Below are 23,390 nucleotides of genomic sequence, written 5' to 3' on the forward strand. Positions count from 1 at the left end.
GGACCAGGGATAGAGCCTGTGTGTCCCCTGCATTGGTAGGCAGATTCTTAACCCCTGTGCCACCAGGGAAGCCCGCACAGTTTAAATTTAAAAAAAAAAAATCAGTCACACCAAGAATGTCCTTTATGAGGTTTATTATATCTTGAACCTAGAGTACACACTGAAAATGAATGAAGTGAGCCTGCCTGCTACATCAAGGAAAACAACGGATAATTTTTGTTGCCAAAGATAAGATTTGAGCTTTCAAGTAAAAATAAGAATTTTGGAAAACTTGTATCCACTTTGGTGAACTTGACAGCTTCCCAATACTTAAAAGACTTTTCTGCTGGGATCTATAGTCATATTAACAAATGTGATTTTTTTTTTATACTGTGCAAGATAAACCAATGGATTTTAAAGTACCAGAGTGTGAAAAGTTCATTGATATGGTTTCAGACTCCACACTATAGCTAACCTTTAAAAACTACGGCTTGTCAAGTTTTGGTGTAGTGTCAAAGAAAAATGGCCACAATTATCTGAAGAACCTATTAAAATATTCTTCCCTTTTCCAGCCATATATTTATGTGAGGCTGGGTTTTCTTCATGTACTTCAACCAAAAGTTGAAGTACAAATCATGACAGATTGAATTTAGAAGCAGGTATGAGAATCTAGGTATTTTTCATTAAGCCACACATTAAGTAGATTTGCAAAATGTAAAACAGTGCTATCCTTCTCACTAATTTTCATTGTTTTTTAAAATATAGGTATGTCTAATTTAAAAAAGATGTATGTTAACACCCAATGAGCTTAATATTATGTTTAAGTTAGGTAATAAATATTTAAAATTTTTCTCAATTTAAATTTCTGACGTGGAAAATACAGACAGCTATAACCTACAGAAACAAAAGCTCTTTGAGGTCCTCAGTAGATCTTAAGAGTGGAAACGGGGTCCCAAGATCAAAAGTTTGAGAGCCACTATTGTGAAGGATATAAAAAGAGACTGTTCTACCCAAATGAATTAAAGTTAATCAGAAATTGTAGGATAAGATAAAGATAAGCCATTTTCAGTGCTTTCAAATTAAACGGTATTGGTTTTTTTTGTTTTCCTTTTTTTTTTTTTTTTTTTTTGGCTGCGTTGGGTCTTCGTTGTGGCGCGTGGGCTCAGTAGTTGCGCCTTGCGGGCTTAGTTGCCCTGCGGCATGTGGGATCTTAGTTCCCCGACCAGGGATCGAACCTGCGTCCCCTGCATTGGAAGGTGGATTCTTAACCACTGGACCACCAGGGAAGTCCTCTATATAGTATTGGATTTTAATGATAATAAGATTTCTTATAGTCAGCATATTGTTTGACTATAAAGTGGAATGCAAAGTATTAGAAAGTTGTTTTTGTTTTTGCTTTCAAAATTTTCCATTTTACACAGGGGATGATTTTAATAAATGCTTTCAGTGATGGGACCCTTCAGTCATGAATCCCCAAATAATGAAGTCTAGATTTGCAGATGTTTAGAGTGTGGTGGCTAGTATGAGATTTGCGAATGTAGAAACAATTACTCTGAGATTAGATATTAGTTTATTAAATTAAGATTTGCAGAATTAAAATTGAGCTCTTCTATGAATGTGATGGAAGACATCACTCCTTCAGTATAATTGTTAGCAGTACTTAACCTTTATGAATTAATTCAGTCCTGACTATGTTAGAATAAATGAGGAAAGGCAGTTTGAATTAGGTTTACAATTTGCTGCAACTTGAAATCTCATTGCCTTCCTCTAATGACTGAGAAAGCATGAATTACACTTAGACTCTATCCTTGAATGTCAGTGGGTGTTTCTTAAGTAGGCTTAATCTTCCTTTTGAAATTTCTTTCGTATTAGCAATTTGCTTCACAGATTTTCATTTTTGTGTGAATTCAGTGCATTTCAACAGAGGTCCTATCCGCACGTCTCCTTTCTTCTCCTCCCTTTTTCCTCTTTCTCAAAGTGCCTGCAGTCTGCAGGTTGTCACCATCAGGCTGACTCTTAGTTTGTTCATAATGATTGCTCCATGTCCATTCTGGGCTCATTCAGGCTAGATCAGCTTAGGAGTTTGCTGTGGGAGAAATACTGAGTCCACCTGAGGTACCCGCACTTACGCCCAAGCTGTGACCCCAGCTCCTTGCCAGGGGACACTGAGGTAAATGGGATGTCAGTGAGTTATGTAGTGGTCACTCCACTGGCTTCAGGCTGGAAGACTCTGACTGGCCCCCCAGGACTCAGGCCCCAAAACACAAGTGAATGGCAGAGCCACAGATGCCAGTGTTGTGGGTGCCCCTCCACCCTGTGAGCCTTAATGGTATGGGACACCCAAGGGCCTCTGTGAATGGCTGTGCATCTGGGGAGACCTTTTTTTTTTCTCTTAAGAACCTTATTGAGGTATCATTTACATACCATAAAATTTTACTCATTTTCTGTGTACAAGTCAATGATATTTAGAAAAATTTGCAGAGTTTTGTGGCTGTCACCACTCTTAAATTTTAGAATATTTTTATCATTTCAAAAAGATGCCCAGGGCTTCCCTGGTGGTGCAGTGGTTGAGAGTCCGCCTGCCGATGCAGGGGATACAGGTTCGTGCCCCGGTCCGGGAGGATCCCACATGCTGCGGAGCGGCTGGGCCCATGAGCCATGGCCACTGAGCCTGTGCGTCCGGAGCCTGTGCTCCACAGCGGGAGAGGCCACAACAGTGAGAGGCCCGCGTACCGCAAAAAAAAAAAGATGCCCAGTGCCCATTTGCAGTCAGTCTTTATTCCCACTTCCAGGCCCAGGCAGCTACTAATCCACTTTCTGCCTGTACAGATTTGCCTTTTCTGGACATTTCATGTAAATGGAATCATTCAATGTGTGGTTGTTGGCATCTGGCTTCTCTCACTTATAATGTTTTCGTAGCCTGAGTCAGTGATTTGCTGCTTTCTGTTGCAAAATACTATCCCACTGTATGGATAGACTGCATTTTACTTATCCATGCACTAGTTGATAGACTTGTGGATTGTTTCCACTTTAGGCTTTTATAAATAATTCTGCTATGAGATCTTTGTGGACAAGTCTGTGTGTGGACGTATGGTTTCGTTTTTCTTGGGCAGCTAGCTATGCAGGAGTGGAGTTGCTGGGTCTTACGGTAACTCCGTGTTCAGCTTAAGAAACTGCCCAGCTGTTTTCTGAGATGGTTGTACCACTTTACAGTCCCAGCGGGGAGATGTTAGGGGTCACCTCCTCCTTTGACCGTTACGTCTGCGAGTATTAGGATAGGGAGAGATGGCAGTGAGTGTGGCAGGTAAGGGACCAGTGGGAAGCACCAAAACAAGGGACATGTAAGGCTAGTTAAGGTGTGTTCAGGTGCATCAAGGTGTTTTGCAGCTGGGCCCTCACTTATATAGGAAACACAGGTGGGTGGAAAATGAGGAAAGAGAGGAATCAGGGGGGTTCGTTTGTATCAGTCATAGGGAGCTGTCAGTGGCTTCAACAAATTTTGAGCCAAGAGAGTAATAGGATTCTTTTTACTGTTAAGCAACTTTCTCCACATTTTGCCTTTTTAATTTTTGTTCTTTAACTTCTTCCTTTTATGACAGTCTCCTGTTTATTTCCTTCCTCTTCCTTCTTGCCTACTTTTTATTCACTCCCGTGCATTTTAATTGTACTCCACATCTCATTACAAAGAGAGGAAAGGGAATTTGCTGGAGCAGGAGGGAAGGGGCTCCTCTCTTTTTCAGCAGTGTGTGAGCTGTTAAGGAGTTCCTCCTTTGAGCCAGTCCCTGGACTAGGCATAAGCATGTACTTGGTATTATTTAAACCCTGTGAGGTACATGTGATTATTCCCACTTTACACATAAAGAAACTGAGTCATGGAGAGGCAGAGTGATTTCTGCAAAGTCACACAGCTAATTGATGCCAGATCTGCTGGACTCCGGAATCCATGTGCTTTCCACGACGTCTATGCGTGGAAGCCAGTGCGGGTACCTAAAGTGAAGCAGTGTAGTTTCTTTGTGAAGGCATGTCAGTATGGGGCGCTCAGGTGTCTGTTTACCTGGGCAACAGGTGAGTAGACTACTGTTACCAGGAAGTTCAAGTTGAATCCTAAGTTTTAGCAGAGCGATCCGTGCAACCCTGGTAGCTGCCTGTGCGGGGGGCAGCACCATCGTGTTCACATGTTTATGAAGCCAACATCATAATCTTCTAGGCAGTTTTCGAAATCTATAATTCTTAATTCATTCCTAAATGCACCATGAATATGGCTTAATGTGATACCTGTTTATGTAGTTTCAACCAAGGAGTGCGTTAAATCTGGCATCCTGCTTTTCTTCCTTATCTAGCACCCTTCCCTGTAGCTAGATGTCATTAGATCCCTAATACCATTATTAATGACTACATAATATCCTCTCTACTGGGTGTATCATAATTTAACCATTCTTATTAGACACTGATTAGTGTGTGTGTGTGTGTGTGTGTGTGTGTGTGTAGGTATGTGTGAGTTTGTGTCTGTGTGTAAAGAACCAAGTTGCTTTCGAAAGTTGTCAAGCCGTTAATAGTGAGCATACCAGGCATCTTCATCAGCCTCGTGTGGCGTAATTTAAAAGAAAACAACTTTCTGTTGTCACTTTGGGTTTTGGCTTCCTCTGCATCTGCAGCTATTTTTTCTTTCCACTCAAAGTCTTTAATCCTTCCTCACTCTCTATAGAAACAACTATTAATAAGGTTAAACATACTGTGTTCCCTCGATTCTAAGACATATACTTCCCATGTCAACAGTCATAGAAGTGGGATGCTTCTTACAGTGGCCATCATAAGCACCGTGCCCACCCCTACACAGAGGGGTAAGTCATGATGCGGTTATTATTACTTGCCCTTTGCAACCCTAGGCAGTGTAAAAGGCATCTCACCACCTCCTTGTCACCTTAGTTGAATTACTTGCACTAGTAGTGTATACTACTATACTTAGTAGCTTAAATTTGAATCCCTAATTAAAATGTCTCAGAAAAATTATAGTTTGTTGCAGCATTGAAATTGTTATTATCGTTGAGGAAGAGTGTGGGACCGGATTTGTACTAAGTGAACATTTTGCACTGGCAGAAAACCATGCTTCTATTTTCCTTATAAAACAACGGTCAGATGCTTTGTGGGCTCTAAGAAAGGAAGATGTACACCCACAAGTGGACAGAGCTGTGCTTCATTTCGGTATTGAGATCCATGCAGGTGGGTTGCCAGCGATATGGCAGACACTGCAGCTAGTTTAAGATAAAATGTCAGCTGTCTTGGAATTCATCATAGAATCCCCAAAGCTAGAAGGAAGTAGGTGTGATTCAGTCATGCATCCTGAAAGACAGAAACCCAAGTATAGCTTGCAGCTCACTTTCAAAAGAAGTTTGTTTCCAGCCATAAGTAGCTTACTTAAGGGAATAAACAAAATGATGGATTTAACCAAATTAAAAAATGCAATAAAAGTAATATTTTTGGAGGAGCCTCAAAATTCTACTCTCTGTCCTAACAGTCCTCAAGAGTGTCAAGCTTGGGGACACTGGTTCAAAGAAAGCTGCGCCACTAGCACGTTACTTATAAACCTCACAGCCTAAAACTATTCAGAAGAATCATTAGGATGATGAAGGCTTACTCTCAAACTTTGTTTGGAATAACAAAGAAGAAAATAATATGAAATTGTATGGTTCTGTATCCTGTGGTTAAGAAACAAATTCTTAATTATAATACTTCTTTTTTCTCTCAAATCATTACTAAATTAGTGGTATGTTAGAAATCAGGATATACTCCATGTTACCCTATGGCTATTTATGCTTTGCTTTTTAAAATTCTTGGGATTATGATCATCCAGTGTAAACAATTAACAATTTATTCATAGTGATTCAACTTACTTTCTTAACCTATTTTTCTGGAGGAAGAAAAAGCAAGGCTAGTTTTACTAACCAGAGGAGATGTGAGAAGATATTATAAAACAGAAATGGAAAGCGAATTATCTGGAAAGAGGGCAGCCTTTAGAAGATGTTTTTATCTTGGTAGGAACGAAATGACATTTGTTGGACAAAATGACAGGCACTACAAATAAAACAACTGGGCTTTATTTAGGGAGAAGAAATTGGGTGCACATGTAACCCGCCAGAGTTTCAGCCTGTTTCTAATTGGATTCTGCATGATTTAGGCTGGAATTGTAGACTTGAGTCTATCATTTGGAACCAAGTGTCCCTGTTGCAATTCATGGAAAAGGACGTTAGCAAAATGGAATAATTTGCTCCCCACATGTTTTAAACGGTTATCAATAAGGAAAGGGCCTTTCAGTTCAACAAGCTTTCCCTTCCTCTCTACTTCTGTCTCTTCTCACAACAGTGTTAAGTTCTGAAATTATGTGAACAATAGGAAGTAATGGAATGATGTAGTGGAAGGAAGATTAGCAAGAAATACCATATTCAGAGGTACTTATGGGGCTAATACATGATAAATTCTCTTTGGTAGACTGTGACTCTATGATTATCTTCACCAGGGTCTGTTTTTTTGAAAAATCATCTTTGGATAGCAGTTTCTGATATTTCATGTAGAAGGATGGGGGTTGGGGGGGCATGGTGGTCAGTAACCTTGCACATCCAACCCATTTTGTCTTGATTTTATGAGAAAAATATCTGGAGCTTGTTAGCGCTTTCTGCATTGACTGCTGTCTATTATTGCTTCCTTCCTGTTTTCCCAGGCCTGTGCCCTAAACTTTGTAAGCCTTCCCCAGGGAGCAAGGATCCTATCCATAGCATTTGTTTATCCAGCAGTGCAATGTATATAGCAGATTTTCAACAGTTTTTTATTTTATTTATTTATTTTTTTAATTCAGTTGATGAAGAGTTATTTCATTCAGTACACCTAGAGGAATTGCTGTACACGGGGTCCTAGAACTGTCACTTGGCCAGCACTGATAGTGTAGGCAGATATCGTAGGCATCTGACAGTTTGTTGAATAAATTTCTCAAGGAATTTACTGAAAGGGGGTAGGAGGAGACCTCAAGAGATTCACACAAAAACTTTTCCAGGCTCTCTCTGGAGTTGTTAGGTTCTTAGAGAAATAGTTTAATCATTTACATTAGTAATGAGTATACACATCGCCAGTGAGTCATTCAACAAATCAGTCAATTCACTGATTTCTACTTTGCTCCTAGAAAGCTGGGGAAGCAGACATGAGTAAGAGGCAGACCTTAGGGTCTGGTGTGGGATGGCAGACACACTGTGGGATAGGGGCTCTAGTGGAAATGTGGAAGCACAGAGGTAGAGGAGGTGCTCTTTCTGCCTGAGAACATTCTGGAAGGCCTCAAAGATGTGGCATTTGAGCTGAATCTTGAAAGAATTTAATCAATGGAAGGGGAGTGGGAAGGAGTTTTCAGGGCAGGTGGACGCTTGTGCAGAGACCAGGAGTCCTACTGAGAGTTGACAGAAGGTCCTGGGGGCCGCTGGGCCTCACAGAACCTGGAGAATTGTGAGAGTTGAGGGTGGAAACGATCTCCATGGCAGTGACTTTATTTAAAAGAGCCTTTCTGAATCCACTGAAAACATAAGGCAGAATAGGACAGCCTGGAAGCTGGGAGCAGAAGCTCACTCTGCTTTTCCCTCAATCCCTCGACCTCAGTCCCACCACGGATCCTTTTTTTTTTTTTTTTTAACCTTGAACTCTTCAGGACATCTAGGCAGAATCTAAATTGGGAATTCCCTTAACCTCATGGGAGAATCCATCTGACAGCTGTTCCTCTAATGCTTTCTGTCCTGGGCCATTGGGCTCAGTGGTTGCTAACAAAGCCAAGGTCAGGGGTCCATTCTTTCCTGCATGGGGCTGTTTAACTCTGCTCCGTGCCGTGGTTACAGGCTGAGATGCAGAGCCACTGTGTCCCCCAAGAGCTGCTGCTAAGCAGAAGCCCAGGGGAAAGCAGACGTGTGGTACACCTGCACCTCCCAGCATTCACCCTGTTCATGGAGGCACAGTTAGCTTCACTCTGTAACCATCACCAAGAAAAGCTTGAGAAGGAAAGAATTGAAGTGGCACAATCAGGGTGTGGCTGCTTATTTCCAGACCCAGTTTTGCAAGGAGTTAGTGGATTACCTAGACATAGTCATAAACCCCTCAGGCATCTTGGTCAGTTGTCTAAAACTGGACCTATACCCTTGGTGATGTGTGAAATTCCCTCTCCCTGTGAAGGTAGAGATGCAAGGTACACCCTACCCATCCACCCCCATTTTAATGTACTGTTTACATTACCAAAGCAAGAGAAGCTTATTACATTTTCCAAGCAGTTCCAAAGACTATAGGAGAAAAAGTGAGACCGACCCTCCGCCAGCCCTGTATCCTCCCTGGCTTTTTATATGCATCTACAAACGTTTACGTACACCATTTGTTTTTACTAAAAGAAGTATCATGCTCCATGTGTTATTCAGCAGCTTCATTTTTTTCCCACTCATAAATATTTTGAGCATAAGATGTCTCCGTACAGCAATGGAAATTTGAGGGTAAGTCCCAATTTTTGTTATTCTTTTTTGGTAAAGGTGAATTGTTAGAAGAGTTGCCAGATTTAGCAAATAAGAATTTAAACCACCCAGTTTGATTTGAATTTCAGGTAAACAGCGTATACTTTTTTAGTGTCTGTCCCATGCCATCTTTGGGACAAAGGGATATGTCCCTATCCCCACGGAAAAAAGTATGTTGTTTATATAAAAATCAAATTTAACCAGGAAGCCTGTTATTTTATTTGGCAACTCTCCACTTGTTAATTAGTTGATTGATTTGTTGTTATTGTTCTATGTAAGACTGTTCATGCACAAAAACTCCAGACCAGAAAAAAGACCTTGTTTTCTGGTCTGGAAAAGGTGGTCTCTGGCCGATGTTCTCCTGCCTGGTGAATGCTTTGGGTGAAGGGCCAGCTCAGCTGGGCGCCCAGGACTCATTAACTGCCTCCGGTGGAGAGAACTGGCCTGTGCAGCTGCTTTGTACTAGGACCTGAGACCTCTGCTCTTTCACCCCAGCTACTACTGTGTGAAGTCACCGGTGGCAGTTACCTGAAGTTGTGTGGGCGATATTAATTGAATTTTTTTTTAATGAATGCCAGTATTTGTAGGAGTTTGCAATGCAAACAGCCAGTCTTTCAGGCAGTGCCTATTGTAATTAGAGCAAGCTTTTAAGATTCTTTGAAGTACTAAATGTTGATGAAATTCAAATGGGTGCTGATCTGCACTATAAAGGGGCTCTTGGTGGTTGTTTTTTAAAATCTTCTATTTTGTAGATGTAAATATATGCCCTAGTTCGTGGGAAGTAACTTGAAGAGTGGGGGGCGGGGTGAGTTTATGCCTGTTATTCTTATTTAAAACAGCTGTGGCCGGAGAGCTACAGCTTCGTCCTGTTGCACCGGGCAGGGGCACCGTGGCCCGAACACCCTCAAAGCCTCCCTTCCCTTTGGGCAGCTTTCTCGCTCTCCCCAAATGCAAGTCGACCTGCCCCCGGGGGGTGGGAGGAGGGGGCGTGGCGGCTGTCCCACAGTCATCCCAGCTTCCCGCACCCCAGGCCTCCGAAGCCACGGGGCAGATGCATGCAGATGAGTCAGGCGGGAGGGTTGGGGAGCAGACCGCAGCCTCAAGAGTCCCCTGCCCGGGCTGCCTCCTGGAGCACTTCTGCCTGCCGGCTCACGGCCCAGGGCAGAGCAACTGCTGTTGCGGCGCCTGGGGGAGCAGCTGTAAGGCCCACGTGGTGCCCTGCCTGGCCGAGCCTCACCACGTGGCAGGCCTGGATGGACGCCCACGACAGGGCCTGGCTCCCAGCGCTGCCTGCCAAGGAGCCAGATGCTGCCATTGGAAAAAATTGCTTCACAATTTGAAATCTTGGTCCTTTGATCATGGCTGGGAGAGGATGGAGAGGAGAGGTTCAAAGTGGTGAAAATGCCAGCGTCTCCTTGCATCCATCGGTGCCTATTATACTGTCTCTTGTCGGGGACAATCCTCTTGATGTTTTCATTTTTGCAACCAAGTAATTCCTGCCCAGCCCTTCCAAGCCCTCCAGGTGGAAGGGAGAGGCCGGTGGGAAGGGAGTGTCTGCAGCCTGCTCCTTTCCTACCCCGTGCCCAAGCCCTCTCCCCTGCCTTTGGACTGATCTGCTTCCTCTTTATTCCTGCAGGCCTTTTCTTTCTGAGGCCAGTGACAAAGTAGTTGTGTCAGCCAAATGCTGCCTCTGCCTGAGCTGCACCGTTCCATTCCGCCCTTGGCAACCCTCACACATTTCCCTGTCGTTCAGGCACCTGGAGCCAGGTTTCCAGAGGCCTGAGGTTTTGCAGAGCCCCTTCCCTGGCCCAGCCCTCCCCTCAGAGGACTCTGGATCCTATGTAACTGGGCTAGGCCTTGTTTTCCTCACGCATGAAATGGGAAGAATCATTCTTTGAAGAATATTGCTTTTTTTTTTTCCTTCAATTTCAAAAACATGAAGCAGTGGAACACATCCATGAACAAATATGCTTGCTGAGTGAGAGGTAACAGAGGAGAAACCAAGCCGAAGTCTTGTCTTGTGACTTACGTGTCTCAGCTGCACAAGTAACAAGTGTGTAAGAGAAGGATTATTTAGGGAAGAATTTGAGGGAATTTGATGTTTCACTTTTTTGTTTCCTTGCTGTCTGGTGCAGTCAGCTTTCTCTGCCTAGCATTGTAACCTGCTTCTACTTCGACCTTACACTGTTTTCCAGGACTTGCCCGCATATAGATCCTCAAGTTTTTAATCCATTCCCCACACATTTATTAATGATGGCCTTTTTTGCTTCCAGGCAGAATTTCATGACATCTCTAATCATATCTTTGTGGGAAAGATTGTAATTTTGTACCTGTTTGAGCAGTTATGCCTAAAACCTAAGGCTTGTTGTAAACTCACAAATCAGAAAAAGTACTAAGTTTTCTGTTTGAAAGAAGCCGTTGCTGCATCTGTGCTGCTCACCTGATAAGCATGGATTGGGACTCAGACTGGCTCTGGGGGGAAAGCGTCTATCTTGTTTGTTGATTATGAACCACCATCTACTTTGGGTCACACCTCTGGAGATGTGACTTGAGGCTCTGTCTTTAATCTCTGTCCAGGTCTGTGTTGAAGTCCCTGGGTTGACAGGAGTGGTCTGCGTTTATGTGGCACGTTTCAGTATACAGATGAGGCTCGTATACGTTCTCTCTTCTGATCACAGTGGTGGGCTTTGGAAACAGATCTTCTCTGAGGTTAGAGATGCGGAGAGTGAGACGCAGAGGAGTGACCGCTGTCCATGCTGTCCGTCAGGTGTCTGAGATGAGATGATGACAAGTGAAGACTCAGGATTCTCAAGTCTCTGAACTAGATGGAAGGGAGGTCTGAAGTCAGGATGGAGTTTAATAAAAATAAACATGGAACTTGGATCCTAGGAAGCAGTAGGACCTGAAGAACTCTGTGGTGCGAAGGGAGAGTGGAAAGGTGAGATGAGGGGGGAAATGAAAGACGGTTGCAGGATTGTCTTACAGCAGTGTTCTTAGGCCTGCGTGATTGCAGAAGGCAGAGCTGTAGGTGGAAGCGGCTGGGAAGCCGATTGCAACGTAACGGGTGTGGTAGGCATCAGCATGTCCGAGTTCTTACCACAGTGTTAGGGGATGTGTTACATTACATGGAAAGGGGGAGTGGAGGTCGCTAAGAGCAGACAGGGAAATACCTTGGGTTATGTGAGTGGGTAAATCACAAGTTTCCTTAAAAGTGGCAGAGGGAGGCAAGAGAAGAGGTCTAGAGAGATGACAGCTGGCAATGTGAGGACTCAGCCTGGTGTTGCTGGCTCTGAAAATGGGGCAAGGAGCTAAGGGACAAGGAATGTGGAAGCTGAAAGAGGCAAATAATCCGATCCCTCCCCAGAGCCTCCAGAAGCGAACACAGCTCCACCAATACCTTGATCTCAGCCTGGTGAGACCCATGTTGGATGTCCGACCTGCAGAAGTAGAAGACCATAAATTGGTGGTGTTTTAAATCACTAAATTTGTGGTAGTTTGTTAAAGCAGCAATAGAAGACTAATAACAACAGGAAAAAGAACTCTCTAACAATTAGGTCTGCCCGGGACATGGTGAGTATTTTATTAAAGTAATGATTTTCCTGTGTCTGAAGGTAGTATTTAGCCAGAAGGCACCACAGGTCAGGATACTGTAGAAAGGACTCCTGCCTTAGGTGGTAGGAGAAGGAGCTGGTCTCTGAACCCAGTTCATATAGAGGGTCTCTGTTCTAGGGCAAAATGGGCAAAGATTCCTTAGAAGGGCCCGTTTGCCTGGACTTGCCCTCTCCAGTCACATCGGCAAGGCGCTTGTTTTTTGTTTTTGTTTTTGTTTTTTTTTTCATTTTAGAACATGGCCCATGACTAGCTAGGGAGGGGGAAATTTCCCCTTCTACCCCTCTTGAGTTCTTATGGCTGGACTGAAAATAAAATTGACACAAGACAGATTAATAGGAGAAAGAAACAAATTTTTAATTCATGGCAATGGAGTTCACACAGAAACGGGACCTAAGAAGTGGCTGAAGCAGGCATCTATTATACTTTTTAGACAAACGATAACTTTGTGAGGAATCACAGGACAAAGAGACGTAGGTTTGGGGTGCTTAATTAGTGAAGAATCTAAACAGGCTTGGGCTTGGGGAAGTAAAATTTTAAAGTAACAAGGTTTGTTTAAAAGGCTTCTCGGCCCTAAATTCTCGATCTCTGGTGATGAGGGTGTCCTTCTACCTCCAGATGCAGGAAGTATACCTTTCATATGAGAGATTTATTTCCTGATTTCAGGGAGACCGAGGGGCGGGTCAACCTCTTCCATTGGTTGTTTCTTAAGTAACTTTAATCCAAAATAAGTATGCCATTGAGGCACATTTTGGAACGGGCTGCCCTGGGCCCCAACAGCTGGCTTATACCCGGAGGATAGGATATCATTTGAACTTGGAATTTGTTGGAAGGATAAGTTTGCTGGGTTCTAGTTGTTTCTTGGATTTTTAAAAATTTATTTATTTATTCATTTACTTATTTTTGGCTGGGTTGGGTCTTCGTTGCTGCGCGTGGGCTTTCTCTGGTTGCGGCGAGCGGGGGCTACTCTTTGTTGCGGTGCTTGGGCTTCTCATTGCAGTGGCTTCTCTTGTTGCGGAGCGCGGGCTCTAGGCACACAGGCTTCAGTAGTTGCAGCACGTGGGCTCAGTAATTGTGGCTCGTGGGCTCTAGAGCTCAGGCTCAGGAGTTGTGGCGCACGGGCCTAGTTGCTCCGCGGCATGTGGGATCTTCCCAGACCAGGGCTCGAACCTGTGTCCCCTGCATTGGGAGATGGATTCTTAACCACTGCACCACCAGGGAAGTCCCTGTTTCTTGGATTTTTATATGTATTTGCTTTTAGAAAATATCCTGTAATCAGATAACAGCTGATTAGGCAAAAATAGTTTGTATGTCTGATACCAGCATTTTTCCCCTCATTTTCTTGCCTTCAGAGCTATATGAAATAGGTTTGCCGTGAGTTTTCAGTTGGGAAAAATGAGTCGAGAGGGTGGATAATGAACTCAGCACGAATCGTAGACTCATTACAGAGTTTGCCTCCTCTGTTGCTGATTTAATGTTAGCATTCTTTCTTCGATATTACCTTTGCTCCACGGGGGTTCAGTGACCATATTTCTTTCTGGGATAATCATAATATCATCAGCTGACAGATAATTATCTTTCACATCAATACCTCCTCCTAGAAAATTCCCAAAGAACAACTGTGATATGGTTGGATGGCTGTGTAATTATTTTCCATGTTCAAAAGTAACTGCAAAGCAGTTGTAATAGCAAATTGCTTATTTACTGTTAGTTGAGAAGTCTTTTAAAATCTAACCTATTAAATATACACTAATACTTAAATACAAAGTTGTCTCAAACTTTTTTAAGAAAAGCAAGATAATTCAAAAACCAATCTGTTCCTCTTATCTAAATGAAAGCTGAAAGTGCACATAGATCTCATGACCAGCAATTCCACTCCTAGGAACACCTAACAGGAGTACACACATGAGTTCATCAAATGCTTATCCCTGAATGTTCAGAGTAGCGCTCTTCATAATAGGTTCAATTTGGAAACATTGTAAATGTCCATCCCTAGAAGAGATAGGTGGTGGTATAGTCCATTCAGTGGAGTACTCTACAGTGACAAGGATAGATGAACACCACAGCATGGATGGCTCTCTCACTGTAATGCTGCACAAGTAGGACTAAACACAGAGGAATCAGCACTATGTGATTCCACTTGTGAAACGTTCACAAAACCAGACAAGATTAACGTACAGTATTCTAGGATGAAGATTACTCTTGTGACATGGGGCGTTTGATTGTACTGAAAGGGAGCATGGATGGGGGGGGGGCTTCTGTTCTATTTCCTCATCTGGGTGCTGGTTACATGAATGTGTTCACTTTATAAAAATTAATCAGTCTGTAAACTTGTGATTTGTACACTTCTCTGAATGTATGTTCTACTTTAATTTTATGTAAAAAAGTTAATCCTAACAACTTTAAAACTCATACTTTGTTGAGATTGTTTCAGATGGTGGAGTTTCATAATGTGAATTCTTGAATACCTTCATTTTTGATACTTCCTGACATTGTACCTACGGGTCATCCATTCCGAATTAAAACTAATTAAATTATTTAGGGAATTCTAAGGGACAGTGGTGAACCAAAGGTGAGAGGGTGGGCATGGTCTGCCCCAGATGCAGGCATTAAGGAGGTTCATTGCAGAGAAGTTTATATGGCAAAACCATCTAAAAATGGTTGTCATTTTTATTATCACACTGTGCCCACAGTTCTAAACAATGCTATCAATAAAATATTCCTCAAAAAGGAAAAATCCTTTGTTGGCCTAAACCTTAAACAACTGGTAAAATTAGTGTTGGGCTTTTATTTCGTATATATATTTCATGTATATTTTATTTTGTATATATGTATAGACACACACATATATATATGCTTCAAACCAGCACACTTATATTGCTTATCCATTATGTTACTTATTCTTTAATAACACATGTGATTAAAGACTCAGTCTTATATTCTAGAGTAAGTTCTAACAGTTTGGAATCGTTGGAGCTGCAGTCCACACAGTGCTGCTGCTTCTGTGATTTGGAAATGGCCACAGTAGTTATGAAGACGAAAAAGTAGAACTAGAGTTATGTCATTCTCTGTTACCACTTTCAGAGTTTTTGTGTTTGAAGTTTAAAACGGTGAAACAGTGCTGATGATTACTGAAGATAATTTTGTCAAAGGAAGGGGGTCTTAAAAATGGTCCACTCTTAACTGTCAAATCTACTAGGTGTGCCGCTGCTATAGCACCAGTATTACTTAAGCGTGGAAACTCATAGAGGTGGAAACATAAAAGCTGTGAAAATTTTCTGCAATTTTGCTAACATCAAATTATGGTGAATGCCATTATAAACTTGGGTAACATTTTGAATTTGTATGTTTGTATGGATTATTTTGTATATTTCTATGCTTGCTTTAGATTTTAAGACTTGTAGTTTGTTTACATTGTAAATCTTTTGCTTGTCAAAAATACTGCCACTGCATTATGCTAAGTGAAATAAGTCAGACAAAAAGATAAATACTGTATGATATCGCTTATATGTGGAATCTAAAAAATACAACAAACTAGTGAATATAACAAAATATATTATAGAGATATAGAGAACAAACTAGTGGTTACCAGTATGGGGGTGGGGGGGGGCAATATAGGGGTGGCAGAGTGGGAGGTACAAACTATTGGGTATAAGTAAGATAGGCTCGAGGATGTACTGTACAACACAGGAGTGTAGCCAATATTTTGTAACAACTGTAAATGGAATGTAACCCTTAAAAATTGTATATAAAAAAATACTGCCACTGAAGTAAATAAAGTGAAAAATGGAGCATTGAAAGAAAAGAAAACATTGTGCCTAGGGAGTTGAGGTGCAATTCTTAAGAAACCTCCCTCCTGGTTAAGCTGATGTAATTTGAAGTTGATAGTTTTTAAAAAGTAACCCAATCCCATGTGCTCGCTCTCCTGTTGACTCCCCTGCACATTGCTAATTTCCCCATGCTCCTTCCCACACTCCACCCCTTATACCACAAACACCAGACTGTTTTTGATTGTTCACCAGTCCTTCACAACAACTTGATTACATCAAAATGAGTTTGTTTAAATTGCAGTATTAGTTAACAGTGTATTTATGGCCCATTAATTCCCATTTTCAAAGCAGGGAATTTTTAAAAATTGAATGTAAACAAAGTAGAAGTAATTTCTAATGGACCTTTCCTGTTCCACTTAACTTATTATTGCACTGTTGTTGGGAAGCATTCTAAATATTCATCAGTAGAGCACATGTTAAATTATGGTGCATCTGTATAATGGAATAATACGTAGCCACCAAAAAGTGTGGCTGTTCAGTTTTTTAAAGGGCTGTTCTTTTAAAAACTGGTATTCTATATCAGTACTATGTGAATTCTAAGAAGTATTTATTTATTTATAGCCAGGTTTAGAAGAATGCTACAGTTTGTGCAGAAAAGAGGGAATGTGTATGTTTGAATATCTAAATGCTAGATATCTCTAAAAGGACACTTGAGAAATAGAAAACACTGGTCATCTAGGGAGGTTGGCAAGTTCAGGGTAGAAATACAACGTACATCCTTTTTACAGTTTGATTTCTTTTTTTTTCCTTTCCACATGCATATTTTTACTTTTTTTTTTTTTTTTAAGTTAAACCTTGTTGGCACAAACTACATCATAACAGTAAGAGCATCAATCCCACAAAGAACATCACTGGTCATCCCACCCCCGCAAAACACCTGAGCCACTTCTCGGAGCTCTGTGTTCTCAGCTGGCGGCAGGACCCGCTCAAAGTTCTGAAAGGCCCTCTCTTAGTTCACAGCAGGTGATACCCGCCCTGGAAGGCTGGATGACAACCCAGTGTCAGAGCTCCTGTGTGCCTAGGATACACTAGTATCTTTCTGTACTGGAGGTTGGAGCCCACGTAGACTCACGGGCCTCTCTTCAGCCTTAAGGAGCTGAGATACAGATCTCAGGGTAAGACCTCCATCATTCCCCGCTAAACTGCTCTCTCATGGAGCTAAATGTCAAACCTTTGAATGTGAGCAAAAGGCACACCTGGGCATTTTAAATTATTTGCAATTTATGCCCCATAAAATTCCAAAAAACAAAATGTGAGGGAGCAGTACTAAATTTATGGATAATGTAAAACTGGACAAGTACAAGTAAAAGTAGAGTGGAATCCCATAACAGGAGCTGGACACTGGTTGTTAGTAGCTATTAGAAGTACCTAGAATAAGTTAATGACTATAGTTGAACACTTAATTTAACTTTGAATTTCTTGGCATATAAGAAAAGGGAATATAAAGTATATTGTCCTTTTATTTGAAGCCAGCATATCCGAAGTTTTGCCTAAGAAAATGGAGATTTTCCTGATACCCAATTCAAGAGGGAAATTGAAATGCAGATCCTTATTAAAAATATATATAGGCTGACTCAGGTCTTCATGGCGGTTAGTACCTGTCAAGGTATTAAAATTAGCTAGCCAAAACGTGCCACACCTCGCAAGAGATAGTCTCGTTGTATGTCAGATCCCCCTCTTTCTCTGCAGTCATCCCAGTAGCTCAAGTACCATGCCTCATCTGGAACTTCTTCCAGGCCTCCTGACACTCCTCACTCATCCATTCTCACTCTCTTCTCAAGTCTCCAAGCTGTGGTCAGGGGTGCCTTTCTGGATTGCAGATCTGATCCTAAACTGTCACTGACCCTATCCTATGTACTTAAAACTCGTATGTCCCTTGGTTTTAGGATGTAAGACCCTCCCCCGCTCCCCTCCACACACCCCCACCTCCCCAGCTACCCTCTCTCCTTGCTCTCTCTGTTCCAGCCTTGTTTCTGGCCGAGCGCCCTTTATACACTCTCTCTTACAGTATGATCCACCGACCCATGCCAGCGCTTCTCTCTTTGGATCTGAGCTGGGTCATCATCAGAAGCTTCCCTGACCCCAAGGGCTCCCTCCCCACTGTTTGTTCTCATGTCTCTGTGCCCATCTCAGGAGTGCTTATTTCTGTTGCGATGTCCCCACTCCTAAATCTTAAGCTGTGTGGACTCGTTGATCCCCAGCTCCACACCCAGTGCCTAGTGTGCAGGAAAGGGTCAGTAGATATTTGAGGGAAGGGGGCCGTCCGTCAGTGATCTAGCCGCTGAAGCAGCCTCCCAGCCTCCCTCTGCAGTGAACATTATACCACGCTGAGACACTTCTCCTTGAAGCTCAGCTCTGATCACCTCACTGCCTTGTGTCAACACTTCCAATAGGTCCCCATTTCCTACAGGACACAACCCATACCCCTACTTAGTCCTCCTCTACCTGGGCCCTTGTGGCATTTCCAAACTCATTCCTCCCTGTCTCCTTAGTCCTCACGGTGTAGCTAGAATGAAGCACTCCAGGCTGCTTCTGTGCAAGCGTTCTCTCAGCCCTTCTCCGCGTATTCAAATCTTAACCATCCTGAAAGTAAATACCCTTAATTGAAAATAATGCTTCCATTGTCCAAACTGAGTACCTTTGACATGGTACTTATTTTCTATCTAAATTAAAGCTATTTTCTGTACATCCCATATTGGCTTGTAGTCCTGTATTGTTTCTAGCATGAGCCTCACTAAGTAATCATAAATACGTTAAATGAGTGGGAACTTGTATTAATTATTTTGCATCTTTGTAAGCCAGTCTTTAGTAGGAACCATCTCCCCTCTGGGTGCTGTAATTTGTTAACGAGGTATCTGTTTTTACTTATATAACAAATGGCCAGTCAGCTACAGAATCTCCTGTTCTTTTAACTATATCTACAGATTAGTGAATATGAGTACGATTCATATACTGCTTTCTGCACATATTTCAGAGACCTCGTGAATGTCTTATTACAAGGATATATAGTATTCTATACTGAATACAAGAAAGTAAAATGAAACATACATATAGCATGTCATTATTTCAAGCATTCTCTTCAAAAAACTAGCATTCTCTTCAAAAAATAACTAGCATTCTCTTCAAAAAATAACCGATGAGCCATAGAACTTGTTTCTAGCGGGGCGTCACCTCACCACCTCTCTGAGCCACGCCGGCCCGCTACTGCCCTCCAGCCAGCATGGTGGAGGTCTTACCCGGATGGTTACTGCTTTGACTCCTGCGATGAGAGAGTAATCCCCACCTCCATCTCATTTCCAACAGGCGGATTTAAACTGCAGTATTCAAGATGATGCCGGGGCTTTTTACGGCGTGACCAGTCAGTATGAGAGTTCTGAGAATATGACAGTCACCTGTTCCACCAAAGTTTGCTCCTTTGGGAAGCAAGTAGTAGAAAAAGTAGAGGTAAGTTGGCCTCTGTATGCTGGAACCTTCATTCAGGGCGGCCTGTCGCCCTCCTTTAAAACTAAACCGGGGCAGAGGGTTTTATTTTTCTGGTGTCTTCTCCTTCCCCTCCCACTCCTACCCCCCCCCCCCACACACACACACCATTACTTCTAAGAAGGCAAAATGATTTGAAAGCAACTGAAAGAAAGAAGGCCAGGAGTAATCCCATGCCAGCCCTCCGACTGTCTGAAGTCAGCCCTGTGCTTGCCAGTGTGTCAGTCCTGCAGGTGGCCTTGGGATGGGGGGATGGAGGGGGGGCTGATATGGAATCTGTTAGAGATAGACCCTGCTGCCCAGTAGATGGTACCCCTCCCACCCCAGGTTCCAGGTTCAAGGGCACTTCCAGGCATCTTGATAACAACCAAGGTGGTCCTCAGCTGATTGGCACCTGCCTTCTAAAACCCTGATGCCTTGAGTTTGGTTTTGGCTTTTGCCATTTCCACTCCCTTCATCTTAATTGTTTTAAACATATTTCAGTACATACTGGGACCAAAAACCTATTTATGGCCTTTATAGTTCATGCCTCCCTCCCCTTCAAAAAATGGATGTTCATTTTACTGGGGTGGGTTGCTTTTTGTGAATAATGTTTGCAGGTGATTTCATTTAGAGTTGTGCTTTCCATTGTCTTCTACCCATCACCCAATTCATCCATGCTCAGTGAGTGGTGTTTATTCGCAGATGTCCAGGACCTCTCAGGTTCAGGAGCCCAACCTGACTTTGTGTTGAGGCGTGAGAGAGAGGATGCATTGGGTGGAGAGAGGGAGCAGGAGATGTTTTTCAAGACTTCGGGCTGAACAAGGCGGATTTGGGATGCTGCAGGCCCTTATAGCTTCCCGAGCACAGGATGGGCATCCTGAGAATGGTGTTAAGGAGGGTTATGCTGGTAGAGGAGGATGGAAGTAAGTTGACTAGATGGTAGCCGTAAACTTAGGTGTCATGAGCTTTACTAAAAGGGTGGTAGTGGAATTCAGGAAGACATTTTGAATGGTACTTAGAAACTGACTGGATATTAAAGAGGAGGAAGAGTCAAAGATCACATGTTTTATGCTTAGGAGGACAGTGTAGCCACCAGCAGAGATAAATAAATAAGATGTTCAACTGGAAATAGTCAGGGACGAATATAGCTGCAACACTAGGATTTGGGAGACAGGTAAAGACTGAAAATATCAATTGAGAATCCTGAGCATTAAGGATAATCAAAGCTGTGGGAATGGAGAGCTAGCTGCAGAGAGGGAATAGCAAGGAAAATAGGGATCAAGATTAAGTTTGGAGAGTGGCAGCCAGACCTAGGGTAGGTGGAAAGGGAGACATGAACAGAGAAGCCGAGGACAAAGAAGGGTGAGGGAGGGGGAAAACCAGCTCAAGGCAGTGTCTGGGAAGTCCAAGGAGAGGGTGGGTGAGAATGTGGCTGTGTAATGAGACACAGCTGGGAGACCTGGAGCCACATGACCTCCATCTCCCCTGAGAAGGAGGAAGCAAAGGTACCTGCTGGTGGTTGGGAGCACGGAAGGTTAGTGTTACTGTTGCTACCAAATGGCCAAGTTGTCAGGGCTTACCTGTAGATGGACTTCCTGCCTGGACAGGTACCTGTGAGAAACAATGAACCAGATAAGTAACTCAGTTTCCCAGATGTCAAACTATTCTTCAGTTCATCCTCAGGTAACATACCCAAATCTCTTTATAAGTTCAGGGAACAGGGAAAGGTTGTCTTCGACTGATGAAATCCCAGGCATTTTCATGGAGAACGTGCTGTGGTGTGGCAGGTGGAGTTTTGTAATTAAGCCTTTAATCTACTTGGAATATGTTTCTGCATTTGGTGTGAAATGAGAGTCTGCTTATATTTTCTTCCAAATAGATAGGCATTTGTGTCAAAGTCATTTATTAAATCATTTATTTTCCAACTGAGTGGATCTGTCCCCTTTAAGTTAACTGCATATACTGGGTGCTGTTCCTGGAGTCTGTTCTATTCCACCCTCTATTTATCTCTACATGTCCCAGTATTGTGTTGATTTGATTACAGTGGCTTTATAGCATGTTCTGATATCTGCTGGGGCAAGTCAATCTCACTGCTCTTCTTTTTCATATATTTTCTAGGCAGGTAGCCAGCATTTATTCTTCCAAACTATGAGAGCATTTTAAAAATGTAAAAAATGGGCTTCCCTGGTGGCACAGTGGTTGAGAGTCTGCCTGCCGATGCAGGGGACGCGGGATCATGCCCCGGTCCGGGAGGATCCCACGTGCCGCGGAGCGACTGGGCCCGTGAGCCATGGCCGGTGAGCCTGCACGTCCGGAGCCTGTGCTCCGCAGCGGGAGAGGCCACAACAGTGAGAGGCCCGCGTACCTCAAAAAATAATAATAATAATAAATAAATAAAAATAAAAATGTAAAGAAAAACAAAAATCTTGTTTGAGCAACCTAATCGTTTTTGGGGGTTTTGTTTTTTGGCCGCGGCATATAGGATCTTCCCGCGCCCCCTGCAGTGGAAGTGTGGAGTCTTAACCACTGGACTGCCAGGGAAGTCCTGAGCAACCTAATTGTAATTGCATTAGATTTAGATATTATTTGGGGACAGATTGATATGTTATTGATATTAAATCTTTCCAATTAAGGACCTATTTGCATTTCTATCTCATTTTATCTATTTTAATAAGATTTTAGTTTTCATATATAGGTTTATCCCTTTCTTGTTAAATATATCTCTAAATATTATATAATTTGTTAATACAGTTTTTCCAGTTTCCAGATTTTAATTACTAGAATAGAAGAAAGGTCCTAGTTTTTGCATATCTATATTCTATTTGGCCATCTTACCATATTCTCTTATTTATCTCCAGCGGGTTTTGCCCCCTAGATTCATGGGTTTTCTCTGTTGTATTATCTTAGCAGTAGCAAAAAGAGAAGACTTTATTTTATCTCCTCGTTTCCAATGTTCATGCCACTTTTATTATTATTACTATTATTATTTTCTCACCTTCTCTTCATTTGCTAAAACTTCCAACACAGTTGTAAAAAGAAATAAAAGAAATAGTGATGGTGAGTATCCTTGTATGGTTACTGATGTCAGTAGAAATAGTTTTGATGTTTTGACGTTTGGGATTAAACTTATTATTGGTTTTTATAAATAGTCTTTATTTTATATTGAAATTCTTTCTATTCCTATTTTACTTAAATTTTTTTATTAGTAATAGCTGCAATATTTTATCAGATGCCTTTTCAGCAACTCTTACTATGTGATTTTTCTCCAATTTGTTGACATCATGAGTGAACACATGTCCTGTGTATGAACCACCACAGCATTCCTGAAGAAAGTTCTACTTTGGATACTTTGATGCATTGTTTGCTATTTTACGTAAAATGTTTGCACCTCATAAGTGATATTAATCTATACTTTTCTTTTTTATAAACCATCAACTTTGGGTATTGAATATACATCAGTTTCATAAAAATAATTGGAATACCTATCTTTTTCTATGGTATAGCGTTGTTTGAATAACATTGAAAATAACTGTTCTTTAAAGATTATATAAAACTTAGCTGTGAAACCATTTGGTCTTTGGACCTTTTTCAGTGGTAGATTTCTAAATAGTTTTTAGTCATTTCCACAGTAATTGACCTATTGGAGTTTCCTACTTCTTTTTGGTTCAGTATTAGCAATTTGTATTTTGCTGGGAAATCATCCTGTCCTCTAGGTTTTCCTTTGCTTTTACTGATTGATTGGTTGGTTGATTGGTTGTTTGCCAAAGAGTTACATAAAGTAACCTCCTCTAAATCTTCTGAACAATAATGTAATTGTGGTTTTGTCTCTTTTCTTTCTTCTCCTTCTTAAGATTGTGAAGGGTTTATTTATTTTATTTTGTCTTTTTAAAGAACTAGTTCTTATATCCTGTCTACATTTTAAATTTCCTTTGCGGGACTTCCCTGGCAGTCCAGTGGTTACGACTTCGCCTTCCAATGCAGGGGG

General features: G+C 42.0%; 1 protein-coding gene across 4 annotated transcripts in view; it reads left to right on the plus strand.

The window, feature by feature from the left end:
• Nucleotides 1-23,390, plus strand: part of TEAD1 (TEA domain transcription factor 1) — a 257,750-nt gene that overhangs the window by 224,689 nt on the left and 9,671 nt on the right. For all 4 annotated transcript variants that reach the window (XM_082845263.1, XM_082845266.1, XM_082845265.1 and 1 more), the window contains one exon: nucleotides 19,247-19,387. In XM_082845263.1, coding sequence (XP_082701389.1) covers nucleotides 19,247-19,387 — 141 coding nt within the window. The remainder of the gene's footprint in view (nucleotides 1-19,246; nucleotides 19,388-23,390) is intronic.

This window comes from Leucopleurus acutus (assembly GCF_964270905.1).
Source record: "Leucopleurus acutus genome assembly, chromosome: 8".
NCBI lineage: Eukaryota > Metazoa > Chordata > Mammalia > Artiodactyla > Delphinidae > Leucopleurus > Leucopleurus acutus.